At 39.8% G+C, this 26,631-nt stretch overlaps 1 protein-coding gene across 1 annotated transcript in view; it reads left to right on the forward strand.

The window, feature by feature from the left end:
* USH2A (usherin) overlaps window positions 1-26,631 on the forward strand; it is a 640,561-nt gene that overhangs the window by 248,142 nt on the left and 365,788 nt on the right. The window contains exons 23-29 of the mRNA XM_032466772.1: window positions 6,637-6,738; window positions 8,120-8,299; window positions 9,291-9,421; window positions 13,517-13,790; window positions 18,345-18,548; window positions 18,672-18,752; window positions 21,536-21,730. Of these exons, the coding sequence (XP_032322663.1) occupies window positions 6,637-6,738; window positions 8,120-8,299; window positions 9,291-9,421; window positions 13,517-13,790; window positions 18,345-18,548; window positions 18,672-18,752; window positions 21,536-21,730 (1,167 nt within the window). The remainder of the gene's footprint in view (window positions 1-6,636; window positions 6,739-8,119; window positions 8,300-9,290; window positions 9,422-13,516; window positions 13,791-18,344; window positions 18,549-18,671; window positions 18,753-21,535; window positions 21,731-26,631) is intronic.

Below are 26,631 nucleotides of genomic sequence, written 5' to 3' on the forward strand. Positions count from 1 at the left end.
GCTGGTGTTACACTGTGAAACCAGAGAGGCCACTAGAGCTGCATTACATAGGGCCTTGTGGGCTTTTACTTGAAAAGAGGGAAACCATTGGAGAATTTTGAGGGAGGGGTGATATGATAAGGCTTCTTTCTTTAAAAAGAACACTCTGGCTGCTCTTGTGGGGATACATTTTAAAGGGAACAAGGATGGAAGTGTTGACCTTAAACAAATACACTGCCAGTTGTTCCTCCATCCAAGATGGGTTTATTTGGGATCAGCAGAGAATTGCAATTTGAGGTCTGCGCCCATGATGAGACACATGCTAGTTCCCACACAGCAAGAAAAAGATAACTCTGAGGGGAAAAGGAAGTTGGGAGGGCTGTAGTAGACAGAGAGCCCATGGCTTTTCATTGGCTGAGTCCTTGCCAGTAAAGAGGAGGAGTCTTTCTTCCTGTTGGGCTCTGCCATCATTGTGGGTTGTGAGAGCTCCTCCTGCTGGTCTCCCAAATCTATTTCAGTTGAAGTTTCTGTTTATTAATTTTTTACATTTCCCCCTTTTGATCAAGATCTTTCTCTAAAAGCATCACTAATCAAGAGTCAGATTCTCTGGTTTCAATGGTTTTCTTGTCCCTCAATGCCAGGAAGGACCTTTCCTGGGTGTAGTGTCTCACGTTGGAGGGGAAGTGCACAGATTGGAAACCTATTGAGATCACATTTGAGTAACAAGGAGAGGTAGGAGGGAGCAGTCTCAGACACTTTTATCTAAAGTCCATATGTTATCAAGATCATAGACACTGGAGATCATCTGAAGCATTATGTCATTGTCAAAGGTTTGTCAGTAAACTTCCTACAGACCTGATCGAAATGTCTTCAGAAATCTGCCTCATCAGGTGTGGTCTGCTTAAATTCTGGGAAATTTTTTCTTTCAGATCCCCAGATTTTGTGAGGTCCCCTCAAATTTGGTACTTTCTTTAGGTATGTCATGTGAATCCAAGAATCTATTCCTTGGATTTTGGCAGCACAAGGGTTGGTTAGCTATACCTGGGGCCTCTTTAATGAGGCTGTAGAAAGCTCTTCTGGAGGTGTTTTTTCCAGTAGATAAAATCTCCAGTTTGTAAGGCATGATGCTTCAGGTCCTCATCTCCTGAGAGTGCACTATGAAAAAACTATTCTACCAAAACATGGTTATTTTTAATAGGGGAAGTTTGGCCTTTGCAACATTGGAGTATCCCCCTCCCCCCTTTTTTCCCCACAGTTGTAGTTCAAAAAAAGCAGGATCCAAGTGTGTTGCGTGTCCTGTGACTATTTTAAAGGGTGAGGATTTTTGAGTTCAAAAAAGTGTGAATCTGAGATTTAGGTGGACCAAAGCAATGTTTTGGTCCCAAGTATTCATAGGGGCTCTAGAAATTTTGGCAACTGAGTCTTAGTAATGCCATTACTGTGATAGACTTAAGCCAGAGGATGGAGGGTGGTAAACACAGTGGAAGTGTTGTGAAACTGGCCAGATAGCACAGACTTGCTGAAGTACCTGGCCAGTAGAATAGGTTCCTCAGTCACTGTGAAGTCTACCTGGATTTATGAGTAGCCCTTGTTCTGATATCAGATGCCCTAAATATCAAACCTGGTATGGGGCAAACTGCAATTTTTCTTGGGCAACCTTATGTCCCTTTAAGGCTAAAAGCTTTAGCAAGTCAGTGCTGTCTTCCTGTGAGGAGGCTTGAGGAGGAGATCAAAGAAGCAGATCACTCACATATGTAACAAAGTAGACCCCCTGGGAACTTTATACCATCCAGATCAACCGTCAGGATTTACAAGAACTAAGAAGAACTCTCAGTTAAGCCCTGAGGCATTACTGTCCAGGTGGATTTTCTTCCCAAGCGAAGGGAAAAAGGTGGTGGCTAGCTTCGTCGGCTGGAATACTAAAGAATGCATAACTCAGTTGCAGTAAAGATGTTAGAACGTATGAGTGTTAGGAACAACAGAGTACCAAGGGATAATGATGTTTTTTTATTTAGGGGTCCTGGACAAACCTCCACCCTCAGCCCTTAGGTTTTCTCACAGGTAAAACAGCATCATTACAGGAACTGGCACAAAGGATGATGAGGCCTTGAGCCTTGTAATCTTGTATTATGGGCTTTAGATCTTGAAGGACTTCTTATAAGGAATTGATTAATTCTGAGAAGAGGTTTTGAAGGATCTGCTTGAATCTTGATGAGGGGGGTACACTGAATTTTGCCAATATTGGTTAGAGAGTTTGCCCATAAGGAAGGTGGTAACTAATTCAATACAAACAAATGATCAGTGTTTACAAAACCAGCTCTAGGTCTATCAGAGACAGAACAAATGAAAGATGGGTCATTTATCTCACCTGGCGGTCATTTTTCTGGCTACTGTCAAATTCTAGAATTATTTCCCTCTTTTGGGAGAAAGAAATTCTGGCATGATACTTCTCTAAGAAGTCTTTAAGAAGCATAGGGGCAGAGGAACTAAGGAGAAAAAGGAGTGTCTGTCTCCAAGGGCCTAAAGGAAAGGGAATAGGTTCAGAGATAGAAACCTCTTGAGGTTCATTAGAGATCCCACTATTTGAACCGTTTTAGTACTCAGAGGCCCGGGCTGCTTTATAGTAGTGGGGTGGAGCACTGAGTGCGTGACTCTGGTGTCAGTTAGGACTGGAAGAGATTCAGTGCCAGTCTGGAGAAATGTTTCTACGAGATGATTAAGACGGGGGTTGGGAAGGGCCCCTGTAGGTCCTCAGAGACCTGTCACTGAGTAGTGGGAGGATGTTAGAAAGGTTAGAGGGCTGAAGACGCCAAAAGCCCTTAAATTTGTAACAGTCTCTTTTCCAGTATCCTGGTTATTTGCAATAATAGCAGAAACTAGGAGGATTTCAGTTTCGTTTAGGAGGCTTCATTTGCTGGAATTGAAGTTAAAGAATTGTGGTGGTCTTCTTTCTAGGTGGCTCATCTAGAGTGTGAGAGAGCAGTTTTGACAGTGTAACCAAATCTGGAGTGCACAGAGTTTTCCATTCCATCATGATCCTTTTTACTAGAAACAAAAGGTCCCAGTTCAGCCCATTAATAAGCATGGAATTAAGAGCTACTCAGGTGGAATCAACATCTGAAGGAAGGTTGGAATTTTCTTTAAAAATAGTCTGAAATCATTTGTAATAGTAATCAGTAGGTTCATCAGATTTTTGTGTGCAAGTCTGAATTCTGTTCCAAGCAGCAGGCTTTGGAAAAGCCCTAGGAATTGCTCATGGAATTCCCCTAGTGCTTGCTCAAGCCTGATCATGTGACAGGCTAGAGGGCTGATCTGGCTGTTATTCTAGAGACTTTTTAGGATTTTTCCAATTAGCTGTTCTCATCCACTGCTGACCTTTACCAATAAGGGTATGAACTAAGTCAGAGAAATCAAGTTGATAAGTTTGAGTGACTATATTAAATTCCTCAGCAAATCTGTGAGGATCATCAGTTACTTTGGGAAAATCCTTCTCTGTGGCTCACAGTTCAGCTTTAGTACAGAGAATATAAGAAATTAAGGGTTTAGCTTCTGAATCCTTAGAAGGCTTAAATTTTGAAGGGACAGGTACTGATAAGTTCAGAGGGCAACAGCAGGGGGAGGGAGAGACTGAGAAAAGGAGAAGTTTGCTGAGAGAATTAGTGTGGGGGAACTGTGGGTGTAGAGGAGGCAGAAGCATGTAAAAGTGTTACAGGAGAGTAGGTTCTTGTGTCAGTGCAGAAAGAATTCAGAGAGGAGACCCAGCAGTCAAGAAAGTACAGTGAGGACTTACTAAGTTACAGATAGTAACACTGTCAGTGCGAGAGTGAGCAGACCCAGGTGAGTGGCTGCTGAGTTTCTTTGGGAAGCTGGTTACGTAGAGTGTAAAAAGGAGTAAGAGGAATTTTCATTGGTAAGGGAGGAGCTTGGGGGGCGTATTCTCTGATTTTCATCCCGGCTCCACTTTCCTGGGGGAGGAGGGATCTCCATCCTTATTTAGTCTGGATTGGAAGTGTCATGCCATCAGTGCATGATGGGTGCTTCTAATCTGCAAGGCTAATTGTATTGTAATGAGGGCATAATGAGCAAAAGGTTACATTCAGACACCAGAGATTCCTGCCTTTTCCCACCTTTCTTTGTCTCCAGGACACTTGTCACCCCAAAATGGGTGATTTCTTACCAGTCCTGAGCTTCCTGTTTTCCTCTGTCTGCCCAAGGACCCCTGTTGTTCACAAGTGTGTGATTTCCTGCCATTTGGCTTGTGCCCCCCTTTCTCTGCTTATATCTAACTATCTGCCTGCTCTAAAAGAAGGAAGGGCAGAAGATGAGGCCAGAGGAGTCTGGCCATGAGGAGCTGAGAGAGAGAGAGACAAGGTGGTACCAGAGGTGGAGCCTGAGACAGAGAAGGAGAGCCCAAGGCACTGGGAGCCTCTTTGTCTTTTTAATGATATGTTTGCCTTAGTTAACCTTAAAATCTTATCTTGCAGAGGGGCAATTTTAGGCTCCTGATAGCATTTGGAAGCCTCAAAATGCTAAACAAAATAGGCATACCATCCAGACTGGGTAAGTTTTGAGCCATTGTAGTCCAGTTTAGTTTTAAGGAAATTAAATTTGGGGATTCCAAATATTCTCCATAATGGCCTTTGATATTCTTAATTGCCTTAGGTTGAGTTGATCTGTTTAGTTAGAAATGCGTATTAGGAAGGACTGAAATTTTTAAGCGTAAAATCGGCCAGAGTCCTGGTGGTGGGGGCAGGGGGAAAGTGGGGTCCCTCAAAATACTTAGATAACTGGGGTCCCATCCCAAATCCCAAAGGTCTGTCTACAGAGTAAAAGAATAGTTTTTAAACAGCTCCAATAGTTCAGTTCAAGCAGCTTGTAATGCAAACAGCCTTTCAACTAATATCAGCCAGGTCCAAGGAAACAGCTTGGTCCTGGGGGAGCCAGGACCAAAGGCTTTTCAGTCAGTTTCCAGAGAACAACCTGTATTCCAAAGGATGGGCTGAAGGCTGAAAACCTGGCACTGTTTCAGTCAAGCAGCCTGTATTCCTGAAGAAATGGACCAGTGGCTTCTCAGCCAGTCTTGGTTGAAACAGTCTGATCTCAAAACCAGAATGAAATGCCCAGTACATAATACCCAGGTGCAGAACCAGGCCTTACCCAGAAAGACAAAACCCATAAGCAGACTTTGAACGAAGCCTGGAGAGCTTCAAATGCAAAGAGGATGTGAGCTCAGATCCAGGAGAAAGATGTATCTTCAAGCACCAGGGTTGATAAGAAAAGCAGCGAGCACGTGGGCTCAGTTGTGAGGACTGCTCCTGTTTGCTCACTAGCCATGGGGCATTCAGGGGTCTTCTCTGGTCCCCGAGGTCTCCACCAAAATGTTGACCTAAAACAGACTGTCAGATGTTTGCCCAGTAAAGATAGGTTGACTTGGGGTCAGCAGAGAATCACAATTCAGGGTCTATAACTGTGGCAAGCCAAATGCAAGTCCCGCATGGCAAGGAAAGGAGGTCTGTAGATAACAGACTGTCCACGGCTTTTCATTAGCTGAGTCCTTGTCAGGAGGGAAGAGTCTTCCTTCTTCGTGTTGGGTTTGCCTTCATCACAGGGTGTGAGAGTTCCCCCTTCTGGTGTCCCAACTCCATTTAACTGAGATTTCTGTTTATTAATTTGTTACAGAAGCATGGAGAACAGCTAATAAGCTTCTGCAATAATTCTAAAATATTCCAAACAAGAAATGTTGGTTTCTTGAACCAGGAAAGTAATTGTGGATATGACGAGAGATCTGAATGTGTTGTAAATATTAAATGAAAAGGATTTGATTGAGGTAGAGGAGAAGTAGGTGAACTCACCCCTGCTGGCCAAATGTAGCTCATGCTTGTTTTTACAAAGTTGTATTGGAGACAACTACACCCGTTTGTTATGTATTTTCAATGGCTGTTTGAGGTGATATGGTTTATCTACAAAGCCAGAAATACGCATTACTTTGCTCTTTGTAGAAGAGTTGAGCATGACTGCTAGATTTGGGGCCTGAGTGCCTGAGGAACGTAACTGCATAACTAAGATGGGCAAGATAGTAGGAAAAGCAGATTCAGGGAGAGATGTCCAGGGTTCAGTTTGAACATGTGAAGTCTTAGACATCTATGAGGCATCCAAGTGGGAATATCAAGCAGACACCTGGACACAAGTCTGAGTTCAGGGAAGAGTTCCAGACTAGGGATAGAAATTGGGAGTCACCAGCCAAGGATGGAATTTAAAGCCAAGGGACCAGATGTAAGTAGGGCTAATTACAGTGGTTGAAAAAAAATGCCCCTCCTCTCAAAGAGTGGTGGAGTTAGATAGAAATTTTAACAGGAGATTTGCATCGTGTTGCCACACAGAGACCCAGGCTCCCTCTGATCTTCGGCCATACTGATTTGCACAGATGCCCAGCTCTCTCTTCATCCTGCCAGAGGATGCAGGGCGTCTGTGTAGGTGGAGAGAGGATCTGAGGATGGAGGAAGTCTGGGTCATTCCAGTATCAAGCGACTGAGGAAGAACCAGTGAAAAAAAGTAACCAATAAGAGGTGTCCAGTGAAGGGCTTAATCACTTGTTAAATTAGTAGAAATAGATTATCCTGCTGAAGTTGGAATTCTCATCTCCTTTTCTCTCCATAGGTTCCTGGGCCACCCCGAATGGTAGTACTGTTATTGGAGAGAACACGGGAGTGTTTGTAGGAGGGCTGCCGCAGGGCTATACCATCCTCAGGAAGGATTCTGGTGAGTTTGAGCAAGGTACAGAATGTATACGTTGTCATCAACATTCAGAGGATATTCAAGGTACATTATTTTAAACTATGGATAATAATATTCTTTTCTATCACATGCTGTATTTCCTTTATCAGTATGTCAACAATTTCCTTTAGGTCTCTTCTGAAGGAACCACGTCTGACTTGCATTTATGTTCTTAGTGCTCCGTTCTTGATACATAAAAGGAGTTCATTAAACTTTTGCTAAAATAAATTATACTAATTTCAAGTATGTTATTTGGGGATCAAAAGAAATAAACATTTTTTGGTGAATTTCGAAGAGGGATATATTTAAATCCTTAAGACTGATTATAGTTACCTTGTCAGAAATACCCATAGAGAAGATAGGGTTTTCATTCAGCTGCTTTAGGCTGGTGGATTAATCCCTTAAAAACACACACACACATACACACACACACACGGGGTGGGGGTGAGATTGAAAGAGAGAAAGCCTTTGTCCTAGTTTTTGTCCATCAAGCACACTTCTTGGCTTGGGTACATCCAAATATCAGGAGGAAAATATCAAGTACACCTCCTGTAGAGGCCATCTCCCCATTATAAATATATAGGTTGACACTGTGCATATAAATTGACCTTGTAAAAATTTGATTGCGGGTGAATACCTTTCCTAAAATCAAGCCATGAACTCCAGAACTGAGAACCAAGCTTTGTACTGGCCTGTAAGGACATTGTTGTATGAAATGTGACCTCAGCCCACTTGCCTTCTCTCTCTCTGTCTCCCCTTCCCTCCCTCCCTCTCTCTCCTTTTATCTTGCTCTCTAATTCTCTCATTTTCTCACTTTCTCTCTTTCCCAACCCTCTAAGACCACCCTATTTGCTATGTTCATAGTCCCCATACCTGGTCTGGGAAATTCAGAAACTAATATTACATTAATTCCTAAAAAATGAAGGTAAATTATTGATTTACTTCTATAACAGGCTGGTTCATAATGATGAAGGAACTAAATTATCAACTGTAGATTTCATAGCTACACTTCCTTCAAATTGTACTTTGAAAACTTATAATTGCACTTTTATTTTTAAGACTGGTGGAAGCTGAAATCCCTCTGTTAGTTCAAAAGACAATATTCTTGGTAGTCCTGTAAAGCCACGATTTTTGCATAAACATCTGTTATTACCGGTACAATGAGTGTGAACCAGGGCTGAACATGACAGTTGTTACCACCGACCACAGCTGATGACGTAGTGCTTACATGAGTTATTAAGAGGTTTGTAGTAAATAGGCAGTGAGAGCTATTACCTGTTTCTTTGATTTTAATGGCACATTAAATTAATGGCTTGAAAAGAATTTCTCAAAATACGTATTTCTTGATATCTCTCAATTCCTACAGACATAGTCCAAAAGGGTTTTGTGGGCTGTCTCAAGGATGTGTATTTTATGAAGAATTATAATCCCTCTGCTACTTGGGAGCCTCTGGTTTGGCAGAGTTCTGAAGAGCAAATCAATGTGTATAACGACTGGGAGGGGTGCCCCACTTCATTACAAGAGGGAGCCCAGTTCCTAGGAGCAGGTAAGGTTCTGAAATAGACCTTGGACATTGCTTAACTTGTATGCTGTGTCCTTGGCATAATTTCATCTCCCCTGGTCTAATTATTTTGACCTCATGTGAACCTACTATCACAGAAATACCTCGTTATGCCAAGATGCCCATAAATATATTCTCAGTGTCTGAACAGATAATATAAATAGTAATACTCAGAGATGTATATTCATGGGTAAGATCTCTGGCAGTTTTTGGTTTACCTGTGTTAGTTTCATTCATGTCCATTTTATTTAGAATGCAGCTTTACTTAGATGTTTCAAAGAGCTTTTTTTGCCAGGTTAATCTACACAATATCTGTTTACTCCATTGTATAGACCGACAGTGTTCCTAAGAGTAAAATTTCAGCTAAGTAACAGGGTAAGTAGGTAACTAAGGAAAAGCTAGAGAATAAAACCGCCGTCATTGTCGAAGCTCCAAAGGAAGCAGCCTCCCGGGCATAGCCCCCAGCTACCGTCTCTAGCAGCCAGCCAGGGTGAAGGGTGGAAGGGAATGTGGCAGCTTGGCCAACATGACTTGTTTTTCAAATAAAAGCCCATATTTTCCTCCTACATTGAAATAAGTTGCTTAGATACTAAGTTGGTTAAACTACCTTCAGAACAGAAAGCTAAACGTTATCATACTCTGTATACTTTTTCTTTGCTCTTTTCTCATCACTGTCATTATTCAGTTTCTTTGAAGTCAGTGCAACTGCTTATTATTAATACTTGCATAAAACAGTAATAGTATTAATCATATCCATGATTTAGAGAGCAAATTGCTTCCTCTTAAAAGGCATGTCAAGTTCATTCTGCCACTTCTGTACGATTGCAGGGTGGATTTATTAACATTGATCTGCATGGTCTTTTGTGAGAGATAACCTCAACAACGGAACACATCCTGAGGTTGTCTGAGAACACGTTTACAAGGCTGGTGTTTTTGCTTTGCACATGCTAACATGTACATGTTCTTTTCTATAAAGGGTTCCTGGAACTTTATCCATACACGTTTCGTGGTGGAATGGACTTTGAGATTTCCCTTAAGTTCAGAACTGACCAATTGAATGGATTGCTTCTTTTCGTTTACAACAAGGATGGACCTGATTTTCTTGCTGTATGTTAATTAATTTACTTAAATTTACTTAAAATGTTAGATCCAACTTTCAAATCAACAACTCATGTGTTAACATTGTACCAAATTAGGGTTTCTTTCCAAATTCACTTTTGCTTTTTTTTCTCCCTCAAGTCACTTCTTTTACTTGCCTTTAATCGTGCAGTCAGATATCGTTGTCAAAAATAAATATGGTATTAAAATGTTAATTTTTTTAAAGTTATTTTAAAGAACTTATGTAGCGACAAGTGAAAATGATGACCATCTTCACCTCATTGTTCATATGTAGGCAAACAGGTGATCGAACACATGTCTCTGATTTTAGGCTTCTAGGATATTTTCAAATCAATGATTTTGTGCATTCCTAGATCATATAACATTAATTTTGTTGATTAGGTAAATGGAAATATATCCTTGATAGGATTGATTAAAATTTCAGCTTATTTAAAGTATTTATTTTTCCTCTTGTTTACTGTTGGCCTCCCCCACTGGAATGCAATCTCTGTGAACACAGGGACCTTGGCTGTCTTCTTTACAGTGCTAGTCTCAGTGCCTAATTCTTGGCACTTATTAAAGTACTTAGTAAATATTATTGGATGAATGAATGAATGAATGAATGAGTGAACATGTAAATGAATGCATGTTGTAGTGACCGTCACTAAGCATTCCTTAATCAGCTGCATGCCTCAGGTCTGTGGTGAACACAAAGCAGGTGTCATGTGGCCCTCCCTTTTAAGCAGCACATGCCTCTACTGGATACTCATGCATCTTGGCTATGCCCCCTCCAGCCCTCCATCTCCCTCCATTCATTGCCTTTGGAAATGCAATAAATTTCCACTGTGCTAAGTAATAATGTTAACTTGAAGTAAGTAAGCATTGATAAAATACATCTTAAAGAATCAAAACATTTAGACAAATATATATTGACTGTCTGCTGTGTGCTGAGCTTTCTTTTAGCTTCCAACACAACTGTAAAGGAAACAGATGGACCTTTGTAGAACTTACATTCTAGTCTTTCATGTCAAGGCCTTAGGTTTCTCCCAGGTTATCCTGTTAGCTTCAACATAAATAGCTGTCTCCTGGAACTTGACTGACTCAGAATCTTTCCCTGCTAAAATCCTGAATCTCAAAATACAACCCCACATCCTTCCAGCTCTTTCATTCTCTCTCATTGAGTTCACTAATGCATTGATACCATTGGCTACTAGCCCACTTTCTGTCTAACTTACTGCTCCCTACCTTGGACACCATAATACAGCTTGTCAACCTTTTTTTTTTTCTCTCTCTCTCTTTTTTTTTTTTTTTTTTTTTTGGCAAATACCTGACTTGTGTCTTCAATTCCACAGTCTTAGATCAATCAGTTTAGTCACCTGGCTTTTCAGTCTCAATTACTGAACATCACAGGAGAATGAATATAGGAATGAAGACTAGTGATGCTCTGAGTTTTGAGATCTCTAATTCCTTTATTCAACAGTATTTACTGTTTACAGGATCTGCTTAAAGTTTAGACATGGAGAGTGAAAGAAAAAGAGTTTCTCCACCTGGAAAACATCATCACTTGAATGTCTTCAGATAGTCTCTCACTTTCATGATGAAAATAAACATAATCTCTTCAACTTCCAAATTTTCTACTTACAAACTTTGTTTTCTATGAGCCAAGTGTGGTTTCATTCTCTCCAGTTCAGGGGAATAGAGATATAATTACCATGCTTCCAGCCAAATTCAGTAGTTCTACCTTTGCTCCAGATTCTGTCCCTGTCCTGAAGGAGCTTGTGCTGCAAATGATCCCGTCTTCTGAGGTCAAGCGTTCCCTCTCCATCGGCTCTTCTCTCTCAATGTATAAAATGGTTGAGCTTCATTCATCTTCATTTATTTTTCCTTTTGACTTTGAAACCTTCTCTGCTGTACCTCCCTTCCCTTCATAGTCAATTGCATTGAAAATAATTCCTCTGGTTATTTCTTTTTCCTCGTCACACTGAGTCCTTCATCTACTGCACACATGGCTCACACCCCTACCACATTCTACTGAAGAACAATTTTCTAAAGTTGCCAATGACCCCCACATTTTCAATCCTTATCTTACGTGATATTTCTCTGTTATCCTCTTTTTTTCCTTAAAATATTCTTCCCTACTGACTTTCCAAAATACTAGTTTCTCTTGATTTTCATTAAATCCTTCTGGCTTCTCCAGGTAGATCATTGTCACCCTCAAGAACTATGTCTGCTTTACCTTCCCTTTAAAACATTGATCTTGATGAAGGCTATATTCTCTTCCATTTCCTTTTTTATTCTTTTTGTACTGAGTAACCTTATTTATCTCGTCATGAACTTTGTCCATTTTACTGATCTATCTTTATGTTCAGCTGCCTCACGACAAGTTTCTTCTGGATATTTTACAGAGATTTCAAACTTAATATGTTTAAAATTGAATTTACCCCTCCTCCCCAACGACGACAACTTTTTTCTTTCTAATGCTTTCCACCTCGTGATGGGGGTAAAACATTCAAGCCAGAAGGAGGGTGGGGGTCCTAGACTTACTTTTCATCTGTCTGACACATTCACCTGTTTCCCTTTCTGCTGCGTTGCTTTTAAAAATACCTCTTAGATTGAGTTTTCACTGTCATTGTCATTGTCATTGTCATCTTTATTGTAATGGCTCTCCTCATTTTTTTTTTTTTCACAATTGTACTGATTCTTTAGTAGGTTTCTCTATTTCCAGTCCAGCTTTTAATTTCTGGTATCTAGGACCAGAAGGGTGAACTTTTAGTGCAAGATATTGGTGAAAAGAATACAGGCTTTGGCATCAGACAAACAAGAGAAAGATGAACTTTTTTTGCATATCACTCAAAACCCTCCAAAATTTTGCTTCTACATACCTGGCAGAACACTTTCTCTTTCCTCCATATGTATCCTTTTACCTAATTTCGTCCTTTTTTCTAGACATAATGTGCTTGTATATGTCCCGATGTCACTGAATGTGTTGATCTCCCTACTGGAGATTCTCCATGAATCTTACGTAGTTCACAAACCTTACTTCAAACCTTTCCCAATTCCCAGTGAACAAAGGGTACATCCTTTCTTTGTTCACATGGTACCTCATCCCCATCTTGTTTGTAATATTACCCCATATGTTTGTCTCTGCTATTAAGACTGTGATTCTTGATAACAGCTTATCATAATTATAGCAGCAGGTTCATGAAACATAGTAAGGGACTCTATTGAATGAAAGGATTTTAAAAAATTACTGTTTACCTGATATACTTCACAAAGATGATCTTTACATAGAAAAGTAATCATTTTTATCTGGCATTACCTAATTTGTTTCATTGACATGATCTTAAATTTTTAAGTATTCCTATGGCCACCAATTTGACTTGTAACAAAATAAGAACAGAGTAGGTAAAATAGTGATTTAGTAGAGTTTTGAAGAAAACCATATGGAGGCATTTCCTTGACCATGAAAATGTGGGTAAAATATGTTCATATTAGAAAAGAATCTGAAAGAATAGACATAGAAGCAGTTATGTGAGTTAGAGATTTACAAAAATAAAACTGAAATATTGAATCAAAATACATCTTACAAATTTGAAATTGAGTTCACCAACCAGTTAAAATAAGCTTAATCAGGCTTGACATTTCATTTTCCTATTGTCTTGTCATATTTTTCCCACAGATTAAATTGATATATGAAGTAGTATTTTCTCATTTTCTAAAAATTCAAATAAAAATAGAGTCATAGTTTAAACTGTTCTGTTCTCTTCTCGTTCAGTCACTTACGCTAGGGTTTAATCTTTTACCTATCTTGCATCAAAAAGAAAAAAAAAGTTTTTGCCTGTATAATATTGCATTACATTGTATAATCGTTACTGGGTATAAATTTGTTTGACTCAATACAACATTCTTGATGTCAATTATAAGCTTACAAAGTACTTCATTATATGTTACTCCACGTCTGCTTAGAATAAAGTGGGACATTTTTATAGAGTGCTTTCAGGGAAATTTCTTGCTTTTCTTCAAGAAGTTGACCTTCTGCTCTCTCTCAAACTGCCATTCTGCAGTCTTTTTATATACCTATTTTCTTTTTAATATGAAATACAGATGGAACTGAAGAGTGGAATATTGAGCATCCGGTTAAATACCAGTCTTACCTTTGCACAAGTGCATCTGTGGCTGGGGCTGTCCTATTGTGATGGAAAGTGGAACAAAGTGATGATTAAAAGAAAAGGTTCTGTCATATCAGCGAGCATGAATGAGCTGATGGAGCATGTGTTAGAGCCCAGAGCCCTGCCACTGATGGTGAATTCCCCGGTTTATGTGGGAGGAACCCCACAGGAGCTGCAGGACTTTTACCAACACCTGCATCTGGAAGAAGGTAAACTCCATCCAGAGGAATTCCCAAATCAGTGCAACCCTGGTCCTACCAGGTTTTGGTGGTTCTGTGTGTCAAGACAAAGCAGTAGAATCCGGCTGAAATCAACACCTACCTGCCCCTTTTGGGGGGAAGAATTTTAAGCTCTAAAAAAAAGTCACAAATCACTTCTTCAAATAGTTTTATATGTTGCTTGAAGAATATTCTCTCATATCTATTTATAATCAGCATTTATTCTAACATTCTTCAAGTATAATTGAAATATATACATATGTAAACATACACACATACATAAATGTCTTTCTATGTTTTTCTCGAAAACACATGGTTCTGATTCTTTTAAATGCTGATCATTATCTGTACGTACAGATTAAAAAATAAATTAGGTTGGTGTGCACAACCAGGAAAAATGGGCTTAAATTCCATGGGTTTTTTCCCTGATGTAAATGCTAATTGTCTCCATGCCTGTCAGTGCAGCTCTCATGCAGCAAAGCACATGAAAGGGTGGGTTTACTTGAATTTCAAACATACTTGTGAAAAACCTGTACGTCATTTATTATGTATTAATAACCAACAAGGAAAGGAAAAGGGCATGAGTATATGACTTACAACTAAAGCGAGCCTTTAACACATTTAGTGAGTTTGAACACAATCAGAGCAATAATTTTAAAAGGCTAACAATGAGTGCATACTGTGTGACAGGCATGGTTCTGAGAGCCTAACGTGAGAATAAGTGGATCAGTTCTTCATAACAAGCCCAGGAGGTAGGTATTATTATCAATATCCCCATTTTACAGATGAGGAAACCGGAGAGCAGGGAGGAACGTAACTTGCCCAAGGTCAGTGGCTGGTAAGGAGATAACCAGCCTACCTGTCCCAGGCGGCCTGGTGTCAGCCCTCTCCCAGTTATAGTCAAGGGTTCTCTCTCACGGACGCTGGTTGGTGTCCCTTCTATATAAAGTGGGGAAAGCACAGAAACTTCTCGCTTGTGACCAAGCAGCTCCTGTGTAGAAAATGTTCTCTATATATTTCAAAGTCTGTGCACCCTGAATGGTTAAAATTTCCACGAAGCAGTCTTTGCCTATTTGGTAAGTACATAAAGATTTAAATGCCTTTGAATGGAAAATATATGGCAAGCTCTAAGAAGACTTTTAGAAGGGTACTAGTAAGGAGTTAATGAATATCTGGGGTATAAGACAGTAATGACATTTTCAAGGCACTTAAGATGTAACAGCAGCTGAAAATATTGCATTCATATAAGGGCTGCTTCTGATTTTCAGGTTTCTGAGGTTAGAAAGAACTTGAAAAACTATATGAGTAAAATTACTTGATTCTGTTTACATTTAGGAAAAATCTCCTGCATGTTGAGCATTATACTTTCAAAATACACCAAAACCCATTAATTTGATGGTCCTAGAGACATGGCTAAAATTGGAATTGTAAGATGAAAATGATAGAAGTTTAAAACATCAACATATACCCTAGGGGAATAACTTAATCTACACTATGACTAAGCCTATGATACTGGAAGATATTTTATTTATAGATAGTATTAAATTTTTATCATTGCAGTATCATCAATATCAATGGTTCTCAAACCACTGATAAAATATTGAAGTATAGTAGCTGGAACATAATAAGAGCTCAATAAAATTAGCATTATTATTATTACTATTCAGAATACACTGGAATTGCCTGGAAAGGCCATTAAAAATGCAGATTTTATGGCTTTATCTCCTAAGATTCTGACTCAGTTGCTTTGAGTAGTACTGCTTTATACAAGTAACTGCATGTTTTATGCAGTGATCAGGAGAATATTCAAATACAGAGGCGCTGGATGCCTATAGTAAATGGAAACTAAAATTAATCATGTTCACTTACTGTAATTTTTTCAGTCACCTATCACCAATCATAAAAATCTTTCTTTGCTTCTCAATGAGCACCTTTTTCCAAAGGCTCTATTTTGTGGTCATATTAGTGCTGTTTTTAATATCCATTATTTTTATAATCTCCCTTTAAATCAAATGCAGATTAATTTGCCTCTGTGTTTTGGAGACGCTGGGCATCTCCAAATTGGCTGAAGATGTAGCACCCTCCGATCGTGGGCATTTATCTTAGAACTAACACTTGGGACGGTTACTCACCTCTAGGTTGGGAGTGAGTGGGCCATGGCATATGGTATCCCAGGCTGTGTTCTGTCCAGAGCCCTAAGCAGAGAGGTCAGGAGTGGGGCTGAAATCCAGCCACCCTGTGAGCCCAAGTGCCCCTGTGTTGAACTGCTTCCCTGAGAAGGGCTACTGCCTCTCTGATTTGCCAACACAGAGTCTAGACCACCTGCTGTCCTTCAGAGGCCTGGGGTAGGACAGACATGGGGAGTCTCTTGATTCTCACGAAGACAGGGAAGCAAGGACAGGAGGCATCTCCCTCTTCCCACAGACGGCCTTTCCCCTCTTCTTATCCTCGCACCCATCCATCAGAGGTAGTTGGGGAGTATTTCCTGTGAGTTTGAATGTTGGGAAGTATTTCCAGTAGGAGTGTTTCTGGCGGTGCAGAGTTGAAAGAATGGTGCAGACTTTATTTGACAAAACCCTCTGACCCCCCTAAGGCTAGCGCAGTGAGAGTCCCACCCTGGAGCCCAGGCATCTGCACCCTGAGGCCCGAGGCCCGAGGCCCTCTTCCTAAGAAGAGTTACTGCTCTGACCTCTCATCCTATAACTCTCTGGATCTTTTCTCTATCTCTAGAGTGAAGGAAGGCTGCCCCTGTGGCCTTTCCCCAATTCCATCTTGTGAATTTATTTTTAAAACATTTCTTTTAAAAAAATTGTTGTAACATTTTTAATTGTAGTGAAACATACATAATGTATAATTTACCATCTTGACCACTTTTAAGTGTACAGTTCAGGCATGTGGTACAGTCACATTTTTGGAGCAACCGTCACCACCATCTGTCTCTAGAACTCTTCTCATCCTGCGAAACTGAAATTCTGTGCCCCTTAAACAATAACAGGGCATTTCTTATTACGGCCCAGAGATGTTTGCCAAAGCTGCCTTTCCACTGTTCATGTTTTATTGGGAGGGAAACTAGGGGACAGAGAAGTTAGGTGACTCAGCTGTGTCTGCCATCAGAAAATTACTACTGGTAAAGAAATCAGAATTCTTAGCTTCTGAATTTTCAAGCAGATGCCTTTATATTGAGCTTCATTGCCTCCAGTTCAATTCACCCAAATTATTGAGTGTCTACTGTGTGTTGAAGATAGACTAACAGTATTGATCAGCTGAGCCTAAAGGAACTTGAATAATAGCAAAGGCATTTAAAAGGAAATAGGCTGCAACTCAATGTGTTAGAAGACATAATAACACATCATATAAATGCTGAAGAGAACAATACGGTCATTGTTACTATTAACTTAGTTTACTGTTAAGCATTGCATTATATTTTATTTCCATTTCCTGCTGAAGTGCTTTAATCTTGAAAAGAACTAATCGTGTGTTTGGAGCTTTTCAAACTCGACCATATTTTGTTTAAGAAAGAGAGTGCATGTGCTCCAGCAATCTCAAACTCCGTTGTCTGTTTGTCTCTTCTTTTACAATTTTGTACAGTGTTCTGAGCAGAGTACTGCCAAACCTCGCTGAACTGATCTCTGTGTACACAAAAAAGTGTGTCATTCAAAGCCAAAGCCACGGTAGTTCCCTGACAGAAGACCAGTGCATTCTCCGAATCTGTCTCCTCCACATTCTCTGTTAAACCCCGCAGAACCGAATGCACAGTGGTCATTCTAAAGCCAACTGAGCAGAATACATATTCCATGAAACCTCCCACGTTGCTATGGCCAAAGCTGAACTTAGTCCCCATCACATGAATGTGGACCTAAAACTGGTGACCGTTTTGCATAGTCTCCGTGAAAATGGTAGCTCGCAGTGTTAGGTCCTCGGCACCCTCATTGAACTGGGACTTTGTTCTGTATCTCTGCAATGATTATTATGACTTTTATTGAAATATCTCAGGATTCTAGTACATTTGGAACTGTATTCTCCCTTCTGCTATTCTGCATAATGACCTCAAAGTGTATTTCTTTTTCCCCAATGAGCTTGTTGAATAATCATGCCAATTCAAAAATTATTTTTTTGGTACTTTACTGCTGACTTTCACAAGTGACTTAATTTTCCAGGAATGAGGAACATGTGGGTACTTGCTTACCCTAATGTGTAATTGCCAAAATTTTAATTCATGAAAAGAAACTGAATGAAAAACAGGTGTCATTAAAGAGGTATAATAAATACTTTTCCATTGAATCTAGTTCAGTTGAATTATAATTATCAGCCTGTATATTTTTTCAAAATAACATAAAAACAAATATTTCCTGTGACAACTTAGCCTGATAAGAAGCAGGGGGAGGCATGAAGGATTTCCCAGACAAGACTTGAAAGTTTAAACACTGTCTGAAGCACCCCCACCCCCTACAACTTCATCAGAACGTAGGACTGCAGAGGACAAAAATGATTGGTAATTAATGACTCAAGCCCTTTATGTGATACTAATCCCTTACTATTTGCTAGGTTTCGGTGGTTGCATGAAGGATGTTAAATTTGCACGGGGCGCTGTCGTTAACTTGGCATCTATGTCCAGCAGTGCTGTCAGAGTCAATCTGGATGGATGCCTATCAACTGACAGCGCTGTTAACTGCAGGGGAAATGACTCCATCCTGGTTTACCGGGGAAAAGAGCGGAATGTCGACGAGAGTGGCCTCCAGCCTTTCACAGGTAATGTGAAGGTGCTCTAAGTTAAATGTTCCATGTCCCCTACCCATCCCCCTTCCCTCCCTGCCACTCCGCTAGTCTACAGGAGTCATATTTTAACCTGCCCACTTCTTATTTCCATTGAAGAATACCTGTATCGAGTAATAGCCTCGCACGAAGGAGGTTCAGTGTCTAGTGACTGGCGTCGGGGACGGACAGCAGCAGCAGGTAAATAGTATTCATCTTAAAATATGTGTGTGCGTGCACAAATGCATGTGCTTGTGCATGTGCAGAAAAGGAAAGACTACTACCCTGGAGCAAGGAGTAGGTTTTTAATCTTGTGACAGAGCATGCCTGGGTTTGCAAAGGCATCTGTCATTGGTGAAAATGCTTTTGATTTTTCAAGTATTTAGGAAGTATCTGTTCAGGCTTGATTCTGTCCTCTTCAGATACAATAGGAATTTAGTTCAGGTTGTCTTAAAGATGCAATAGGCCCATATCTGCTGTAATTTATCTAAGGGTAGGAAGCCTTTACTGACTTCCTAGACTCCCAGAAGCTGAAGTCAGGATTGCCCTTAGGTGGGGGTGGCAGCCTCTTGCCTCTCTGGTGAGAGTGCATCTGAAACCTGCACTCCAGTTGGAAGCAGCTGTGTCTTTTATCACTTCATGACAGATGTTTGCCATGGTGTGAACTATTAGGATCTTAGAATGACTCTCCCAGGATAGAAATTGCTGAGTGGTCTAATTTTCTTTTTTTCTTGAATGGGAGGGGAGACAGCTAGGAAACAGACTACATCAGATCAGATAACGGATTTGTAAGTGCTTTGTACTTCTGACAGAGACCACAGAATCTCTCCACGTAGTACCATCACGCAGAGGCATTCATTATGAAAAGTTTTGCGAACCAGTAGCCTTCCACCATTTGGGATCAGCCATTTGTCAGCAAGACAAATGCATTTCCATATGGTTGACACTCACACCTCCTGAAGACAGTTCATCTTTAGCAAGTCGCAGTTTGTCTAAAGCTGTGTTTTTTTTTTTTACCAAGATATTTTCTCATCCTAATTATCAACAGTGGGTTACTAACCTAGGCATATTTGAGGAATCTTTTTTAATCTAAAAGATAATTAAACACTGAGATGGACTACTACTAATAATTTTCAAAGCTCTCTGTCTACAGATTTTCCAGAAGAGGACAACTTGACAGTTTTCTAGGATGATTTAAATCATCATCTATTTATAGGCAAGACAATGAACTGAGTGATCCTGTAAAATCCTTTTCAACTTTAGAACTTGGAAAAAGCTCTGATGTAAAATACTCTTTTGTTACTAGCATGTCTTCTGCCCCTGTTTCTTACTTTTCTACTTTATTATCAGATATACTATAAAGCCTGCTTCCAGGCTAACTCAGCAACATAAATAGATGAAATGGATCACTTACCTAGCTTGATTGCCCCCTTTTTTTTCAAACCAAGGGGATTTATTTAGTTTATTTAACTATACAGTTTATTTTTGGGGGGGGGAAGTTAGGCTTATTGATGTATTTATTGATGTATTTATTTTTAATGGAGACACTGGGGATTGAACCCAGGATCTCATGCATGGTAAGCATGCACTGTAACCCTGAGCTATTCCCACCCCAGGTTGCCCCCATTTTGAGTACCACTGAGAAAGTATGCAAATAGAGCTCTGAATTTATAGCAATGCTCTGACCACAAATTCTCCTGCCATAAATTCATATTTATAATCTGACCACAACACTGAGCAGCTACATGCTCCCAAGGGTTGGAGAATAATTGCACTATTTAATTATTTTTGAGTCAGTTTTGCTCTGTCCCTTATGAGAAGACCATCTGTTAGACAGTACTGTCCTCTGCCCTGCACCACATTTCAGAACTAATAAAATCAGCATCACTCCCGATGTCCCATTACTTGCAACTTGATTGTGTGGCCGGTGTGTTTCGTATCGGTGCCCGTGGTGTTTTACCTGCTCAGACAGTGGTTCTCCACCTCTGTGCTTCCTCCCATCCTTTATGTTCACTTTGTTTCCCTTGAAGCTGTCCTGTTTTATTGGCCTGAGCAGTAAAGTCAGAGCAAGAGGATATTTGATGGGGGAAAACCAGAGTGACCCTCCATCGACAAGGCTCAGGAGTCCAGGAGCAGTCAGAGCCCACCTCTCATCCATCATCCTGCCAGGGAGTTCCCTGAGCTTTTTCTCAGTATCTCCAGCGCAGTCAGCTGTGATGAAGTTGTTACTGATCAGAACCATAGAAATAGCTAATAAATAATTAGAGGTTATGGATTTCCAAAATTAGGGGACTCGGCTTACAAGTGAGGTTTTGCATTCCCTTTAAACTTCCTCATTTTGTGTTCTTACTATGTGATATTCCAAAGAAAATGTCTCTGAAAATGATTTTGTAGAATCTCAAGGGCACCAGCTCCTCTACCCGGCAAAATACAATTAGGGATGTATCCTGTATATCATATCTGGTAGAACTTTGCTTTTTTAAAAAATTAATTTGAGAAACAATTGAATTTGGAAAATGGAATCAGACCTTCATGTGCAGTGCAATCACATTTGTGATATTTTTTGGCTAATACATTGAAGATATAAAAGTGTCAAACCGCTATGTATAATAACAGTCTAATTATCTTGCTTCCAAGGGGTACATCATTAGGTTGTTTGAACTTGTTATCTGCCCACCATCCACCTCCTTCTTTATGAGTGATGTTTAAAACATGTCGGATACATTAAATGTTTTTGGAAAACCTGGACTAGACCTGAAAGAACGTTATGTCGATGGAGTTTTGATGGCTTTGAAATATCGCTTAAACTGAATGGCTCAAGATGTGCAGTCATATTAAATCAATGCTGGAAAGTTACAACTCTAATAAATTGTATTTATGCTAATGGTTGAGTCTGATTTACTGCGGCTGTTAAAAGTGAGAAATAGGGGCAGGAGTCTTCTCAGAACTGCCATTTTCCCTGTTTCTCTTTTATTCTTTCACAGCCCCACAAAGTGTGCCAACTCCCTCAAGAGTCCGCAGCATAAACGGATATAGCATCGAGGTGACCTGGGATGAACCTGCCACGGCCAGAGGTGTCATTGAGAAGTACGTTCTGAGAGCCTACAGCGAGGAGGATCCCCGGGAGCCCCGCGTGCCTTCCGCCAGCTCCGAGTCTGCCAATCCCAGCACCTTCACAGGTAACGGTGATGCCTTAAGGGAGCAGAACTTAGTAATTGTCTTTTTGTTTTTGACTTGAAATAAAAACACTCTTCAAAGCTTTTTCCCCAATACAATAAACATTCCTGTATGTTGCCTGATTAAAGAACAAGAGCTGTCTCTAATCATACGGACGCCTCCGTCCACCTAGGATGAAAAAGAGAATTCTTTGTTTATGGGCTCTTATGGAGAGTTTTATTATGGGGATGATATTCTCTCCGCCCCCAAAAGAGCAGGTCACAGGGGGCTCTCATCCTTAATTGGATCCTCATACATACAGATACACCTTTTAGAGATCCTGTGTGTATATACAGGACTGGCCTCCTATTTCACCATGCAAAAATGTACTCTTTGGGACTAGCCCAGGTTCACAGCACCATTATTTATTGTAAAATTGTTGATTAAACCTGATTATGTCAAGGTAGAGGAGGATTAAAGTGCCAGCAGTCTGACTGGCAAACCAGGGAATCAATTTCGCACAGTGCAGCACGCATGCTGGGCAGAACCGTGTGGGATACACTCACGCACAGGTCCTGTTCTTGACTTTGTGCACGTGTAGCAAGACAGCGGTTTTCAGCCTCATGAAATGTTAAAGCCCATTTAAATGGAAAGTCAAGTTTAAGCCTTTGGCCAAAAAAAGTATAATGCATCAACACATTTAATAGAAAAAAATTTTTTTCCTCCGTCAGAGACTTTTATAACTTGAAAAATCATATGGATTTTAGAGCAGCCTTAATTGTCTTTCCAACACCTCTATTGTCAACCCCCTCAGCTTTTACTTCCTTTTTTAGATTCCTTAGAATCTACAGCCCAAAGATACAACCAGTTTAAAAAAAAAACAAACCCTGATATGTTTCACGTCCTTCATTCCCTATTTTACCCACACAATATAAACCCAATCTGATTTCCCCAGGACGCACATGGCAGCTAAGTGGGCTGGAAAACACTAAGCAGTTTGTCACTAAAAATTCTCCCCATTTTCAGATGGACACTCAGTAATGACACCAGTTCTACCATGTTTCTGTAGTAAGTTCCTTCTCCCTTTCTCCTCATTAAATATTTTTTATTTTTCCAAACTATCTAAAGTCTAACCTGCTGTCCTTATTCTACTCAGCTGATGGTCCTCTATATTAGATCATCTCAGACACCAAAACAAGCAAACAAAACCTCCAGAATCTATCATAGAGAATTTCTGTCACTTTCTTACTACCAAATATATGCATTAATTGCATTTTTTTTAACCGATAGAGTTGTTTTTAGGGGTTAAGTGAATTAATGAATACTAAAATATTTTAAAATGTTTTTGGCATATAATAGGCATTTGCCATGGTTCTTATTTTCATTTCTATTTTTCACTTTTCTCTCCTTCTTTTCTTCCTGTTTTTACAGAGCTTCCCTTATCCTATCAAAAATAAAATCTTTAAAAGTCCTCTGGATCCCGACTCTTCCTGTCTTTTCAGAGATGTTACTGGTGGTCTCTCTTCCTCTCACTTACATTTTTCACTTCTGTCTCCCCAAGTAGTTCATGAAGTGTGGTCCTAGGACCTGCATCCACAGCCTCACCTGGGACCTCCTAATTAATGCAGATTCTCCAGCCCGCCCTCACCTGCTGAATCAGAAGCTGTGGGGGCGGAGCTCCGTCATCCCTGTTTTAACAAGCCCTCTTCATGTGATGCCGGTGCCTACCCAAATTTAAGAGCCACTGCCCAGCTGGATTCTGCCCAAGATCACTCAAACTCTGTCAAGTGCCACTGTTAAAACACGAACAAATCCAAGCCAGTTATAACAATCTTTTTTTGTCTAACATTCTTTCCAGCTGTTGCTTCCTCTCTCCCCTTCCCAGGCTTATTTCTACCAAGAAACACCTATGGTGTTGTCCCCCTTTCTTCATTGGGTCTGACTTCTGCTCTCATGCCTTGCCGAGAACACCAGCATCCATGTTTAAGTATCCAAAGAGCACTTTGTAATCCTGGTGTCCCTGCTCGAAAGCAGTGGGGTTCCTCACCATTTCTCAGTATATTTTACTTCTGACTCTTCTGGTTCTCGCTCCTCTTTTCTGTGTCCTTTGCCCGCTCCTTCTGAAGCTTGACTGCCTTTCGGAGAACCTTAGGGTCTAGACCCAGGACCTTTTGCCTCTTTCTTTTTTCCTGCAGCCTTGCTCCAGAAAGCTCATCAGTTCCCACCACATTCAGTACCATGCACACACTGTTGACTCCTAAATACACATCCTGCCCAGACTTGCAAATGTGTGTATCCAACAGGAATTTGGAAAAGTTGACATTTCTAGTACACCAATAGACATCAAATAACCTCTCAACTTAACCATTTTCAAACCTGAACTCCTGCCCCTCCTGCCTTCCTACTGTCAATAAATGACACCTCCAGCCACTCAGTTAATCAAGTATAAGATTTTTTTCTCACCTTTTCATATCTTCAAACCTCATATATCCATGTTTATTCATCCATTTTCCAAACTACGTGTTAAATTCGTCTCTCTCTTCCCTTATCTACTATTCAAGATGAACCACTGCTGTCTTCCCTGGACAGCTGTGACACTCTTCTTTTTCATTACCCCCATCATGAATCCATCCCACAGAGCAATTAGAGGGTCTCCAACTTTTGCTCTTACAATCAGTAGGATTTTTTTTAAGTCTGCATGTAAATCTTTGGAGGAAGGCCTGACAGTGATAGTAGGATAAATCCCTTGAAATGGATCAGCTAGGTCAAAGTCTTTTAAAGTCATTATACAGTCTTGGACTTTGAAGTCAAGTAGACATGGATACAGACCTCTGCTACCAACCTTCCGTGTGCCTTTGGGGAAATTATGTGTCCTCCTGGATCTTTCGTTAGTGTCTTCATCTTTAAAATAGGAGAATAATAGTTACTTCAGAAGAATATTAGAAATATTAAGTGAGATGATATTCTAATACTTTTCAGCTGGGTAACCTTGGACAAATTAATTAACATCTCTGTGCCTCTGATTCCCTATAAATAAAATGAGAATGAAATAACTACCCATCTCATAGGATAGCTGTGAGGATAAAATGAATCCATGTGTATGTAGAGCAGCAGTTGACTCATGGATTGCACTGTATAAATGTTAGCTATGAGATGTTTTGAAAGCATGAAGCACAATGCTTAACATACGGTAATTTCTCAACAAACTATAGTTATTTTTATGGTGCCAAATACATGCCCAAAAGGCTGTACAAAATGTAATCCCACTAGCAAGCAGAATGCAAGATTGCATATTTCATTTCATCCTAGTGACAAGTTTTACATTTAAAAGAAACTTTGTAAATTTTTGAAGTATATCAGTATATTGCTTTAATTTGGTTTATTTGACTACTGGAGACATTAGGTATTCTCATTGTTTACTGGTAATTTGTATGTCTTTTATGACATACCTAGCATGTTTCATCATCAGTTTTTTTACTGGAAGATTCACATTTTTTTTCTCATTGATTTAAAATACCTCTTTACATATGAAGAATATTATACTTATATTAGACTAATGTGCTGCAACATCCTGGTTTCTTACTTGTCTTTTATTCTGATTTGCATTTTATGTGCAGATTTTAAAGAATATTTTCTGTTGTTAATATAACATCTTAAAAAAATTTGTTCGTTTTCTGTGGGTAATTTGGGGGGAAAAAATGCATACTCTCCATTCAGGGTAGACTAAGACTTGCTTATATTAGACACACCATATTGATAATATATATAATGCACATTCTCTGAATTAGTAATTTGAAATTTGGGGTATAATCAAACCAGAAACTGGGGTGCAGAGAGGCTTTTCAACTTAAACCAGCTTTGCCCAAGACTTGGAAGGATATCTTGCTTAGAAGAGATTGAAAATCAGTACAGTAAAGTATTGGATATTACTAGAGGTTATTTCAAGCATGTGGGTGGTGTACAGAGAGAAGAAAATTAGAGAACCACTGACCAATTGTTATTTATTTTTATGTACCCAATCTGTTAAAAAAAATAAGGGAAATTCTCAATTATTGCAATTTTGTCAATTTCTTGGATTTGTCAGTTGTCAGTTTCTTTGGAAATTGCTTTTTTGTTTATACTTTTCTTACTCATTTTACATTCATTATATTTTAACCTTCACAGTCACATTGCTTTAAGCGTATCTCTGTAAATAGAATCTAGTTTGATTTGGTTTTATATTCAATTTAAAAATCTCTATATTTTAGTAGGGGCCTTAACTCACTCACATTTGCTTATATAATCTATACAGTTGTGCTTATTTCTGCGATCATATTTCATGCTTTCCAGTTTGTTCTTTTTTTTTTTTTTTGCTATTCTTTTATTTCTCTTCTTGCCTGCATGGACTATGAATTCTTTAACTTTCTTTCCCTCATGGGATTTTAAAGATGTATCTGCTGCTCACAGTTGTGAACTGAACAGACAAGGGCATACGTAGGAGAGAATCTTTAAGATTATGGAGAACTCTGGCATTGCCAGGTGGACTGTTACTGTGCAGAATCAAGATTTTGAGAGAGAGGAGTATGACTCGAGAGACACCAAACCCAGGCTGAATAGTCAAAGTCAGAGAATTTCACAGTAAAGATTAAAGAGTATTAGGAAGTAAGGGATGGGGAGGGGGGTGGGGGGAGGTGAAAGTAGAGAACCAGGAACCTGGATCTGGTGGGGATGTTAGAATGTGGAAATGGGTTGCTGGCAGCTGCTTTGCCAGTGTGTTGAGATAACAAGTTACCGACAGAGAGGAAAATAGGTAAAGTAAATTGTGAGTAGTTTTGCTGTTGATCTTGAAAGTAATCCCCCGTTAGCATTTCTGAGGTGACCTTTGTTGAGATTTTAATGTTAAATTTTTTGGTTGTTAAGAGTGGCATTTATTTGAGTAAAACAA

Source organism: Camelus ferus, chromosome 23, assembly GCF_009834535.1.
Source record: "Camelus ferus isolate YT-003-E chromosome 23, BCGSAC_Cfer_1.0, whole genome shotgun sequence".
Classification (NCBI taxonomy): Eukaryota; Metazoa; Chordata; class Mammalia; order Artiodactyla; family Camelidae; genus Camelus; species Camelus ferus.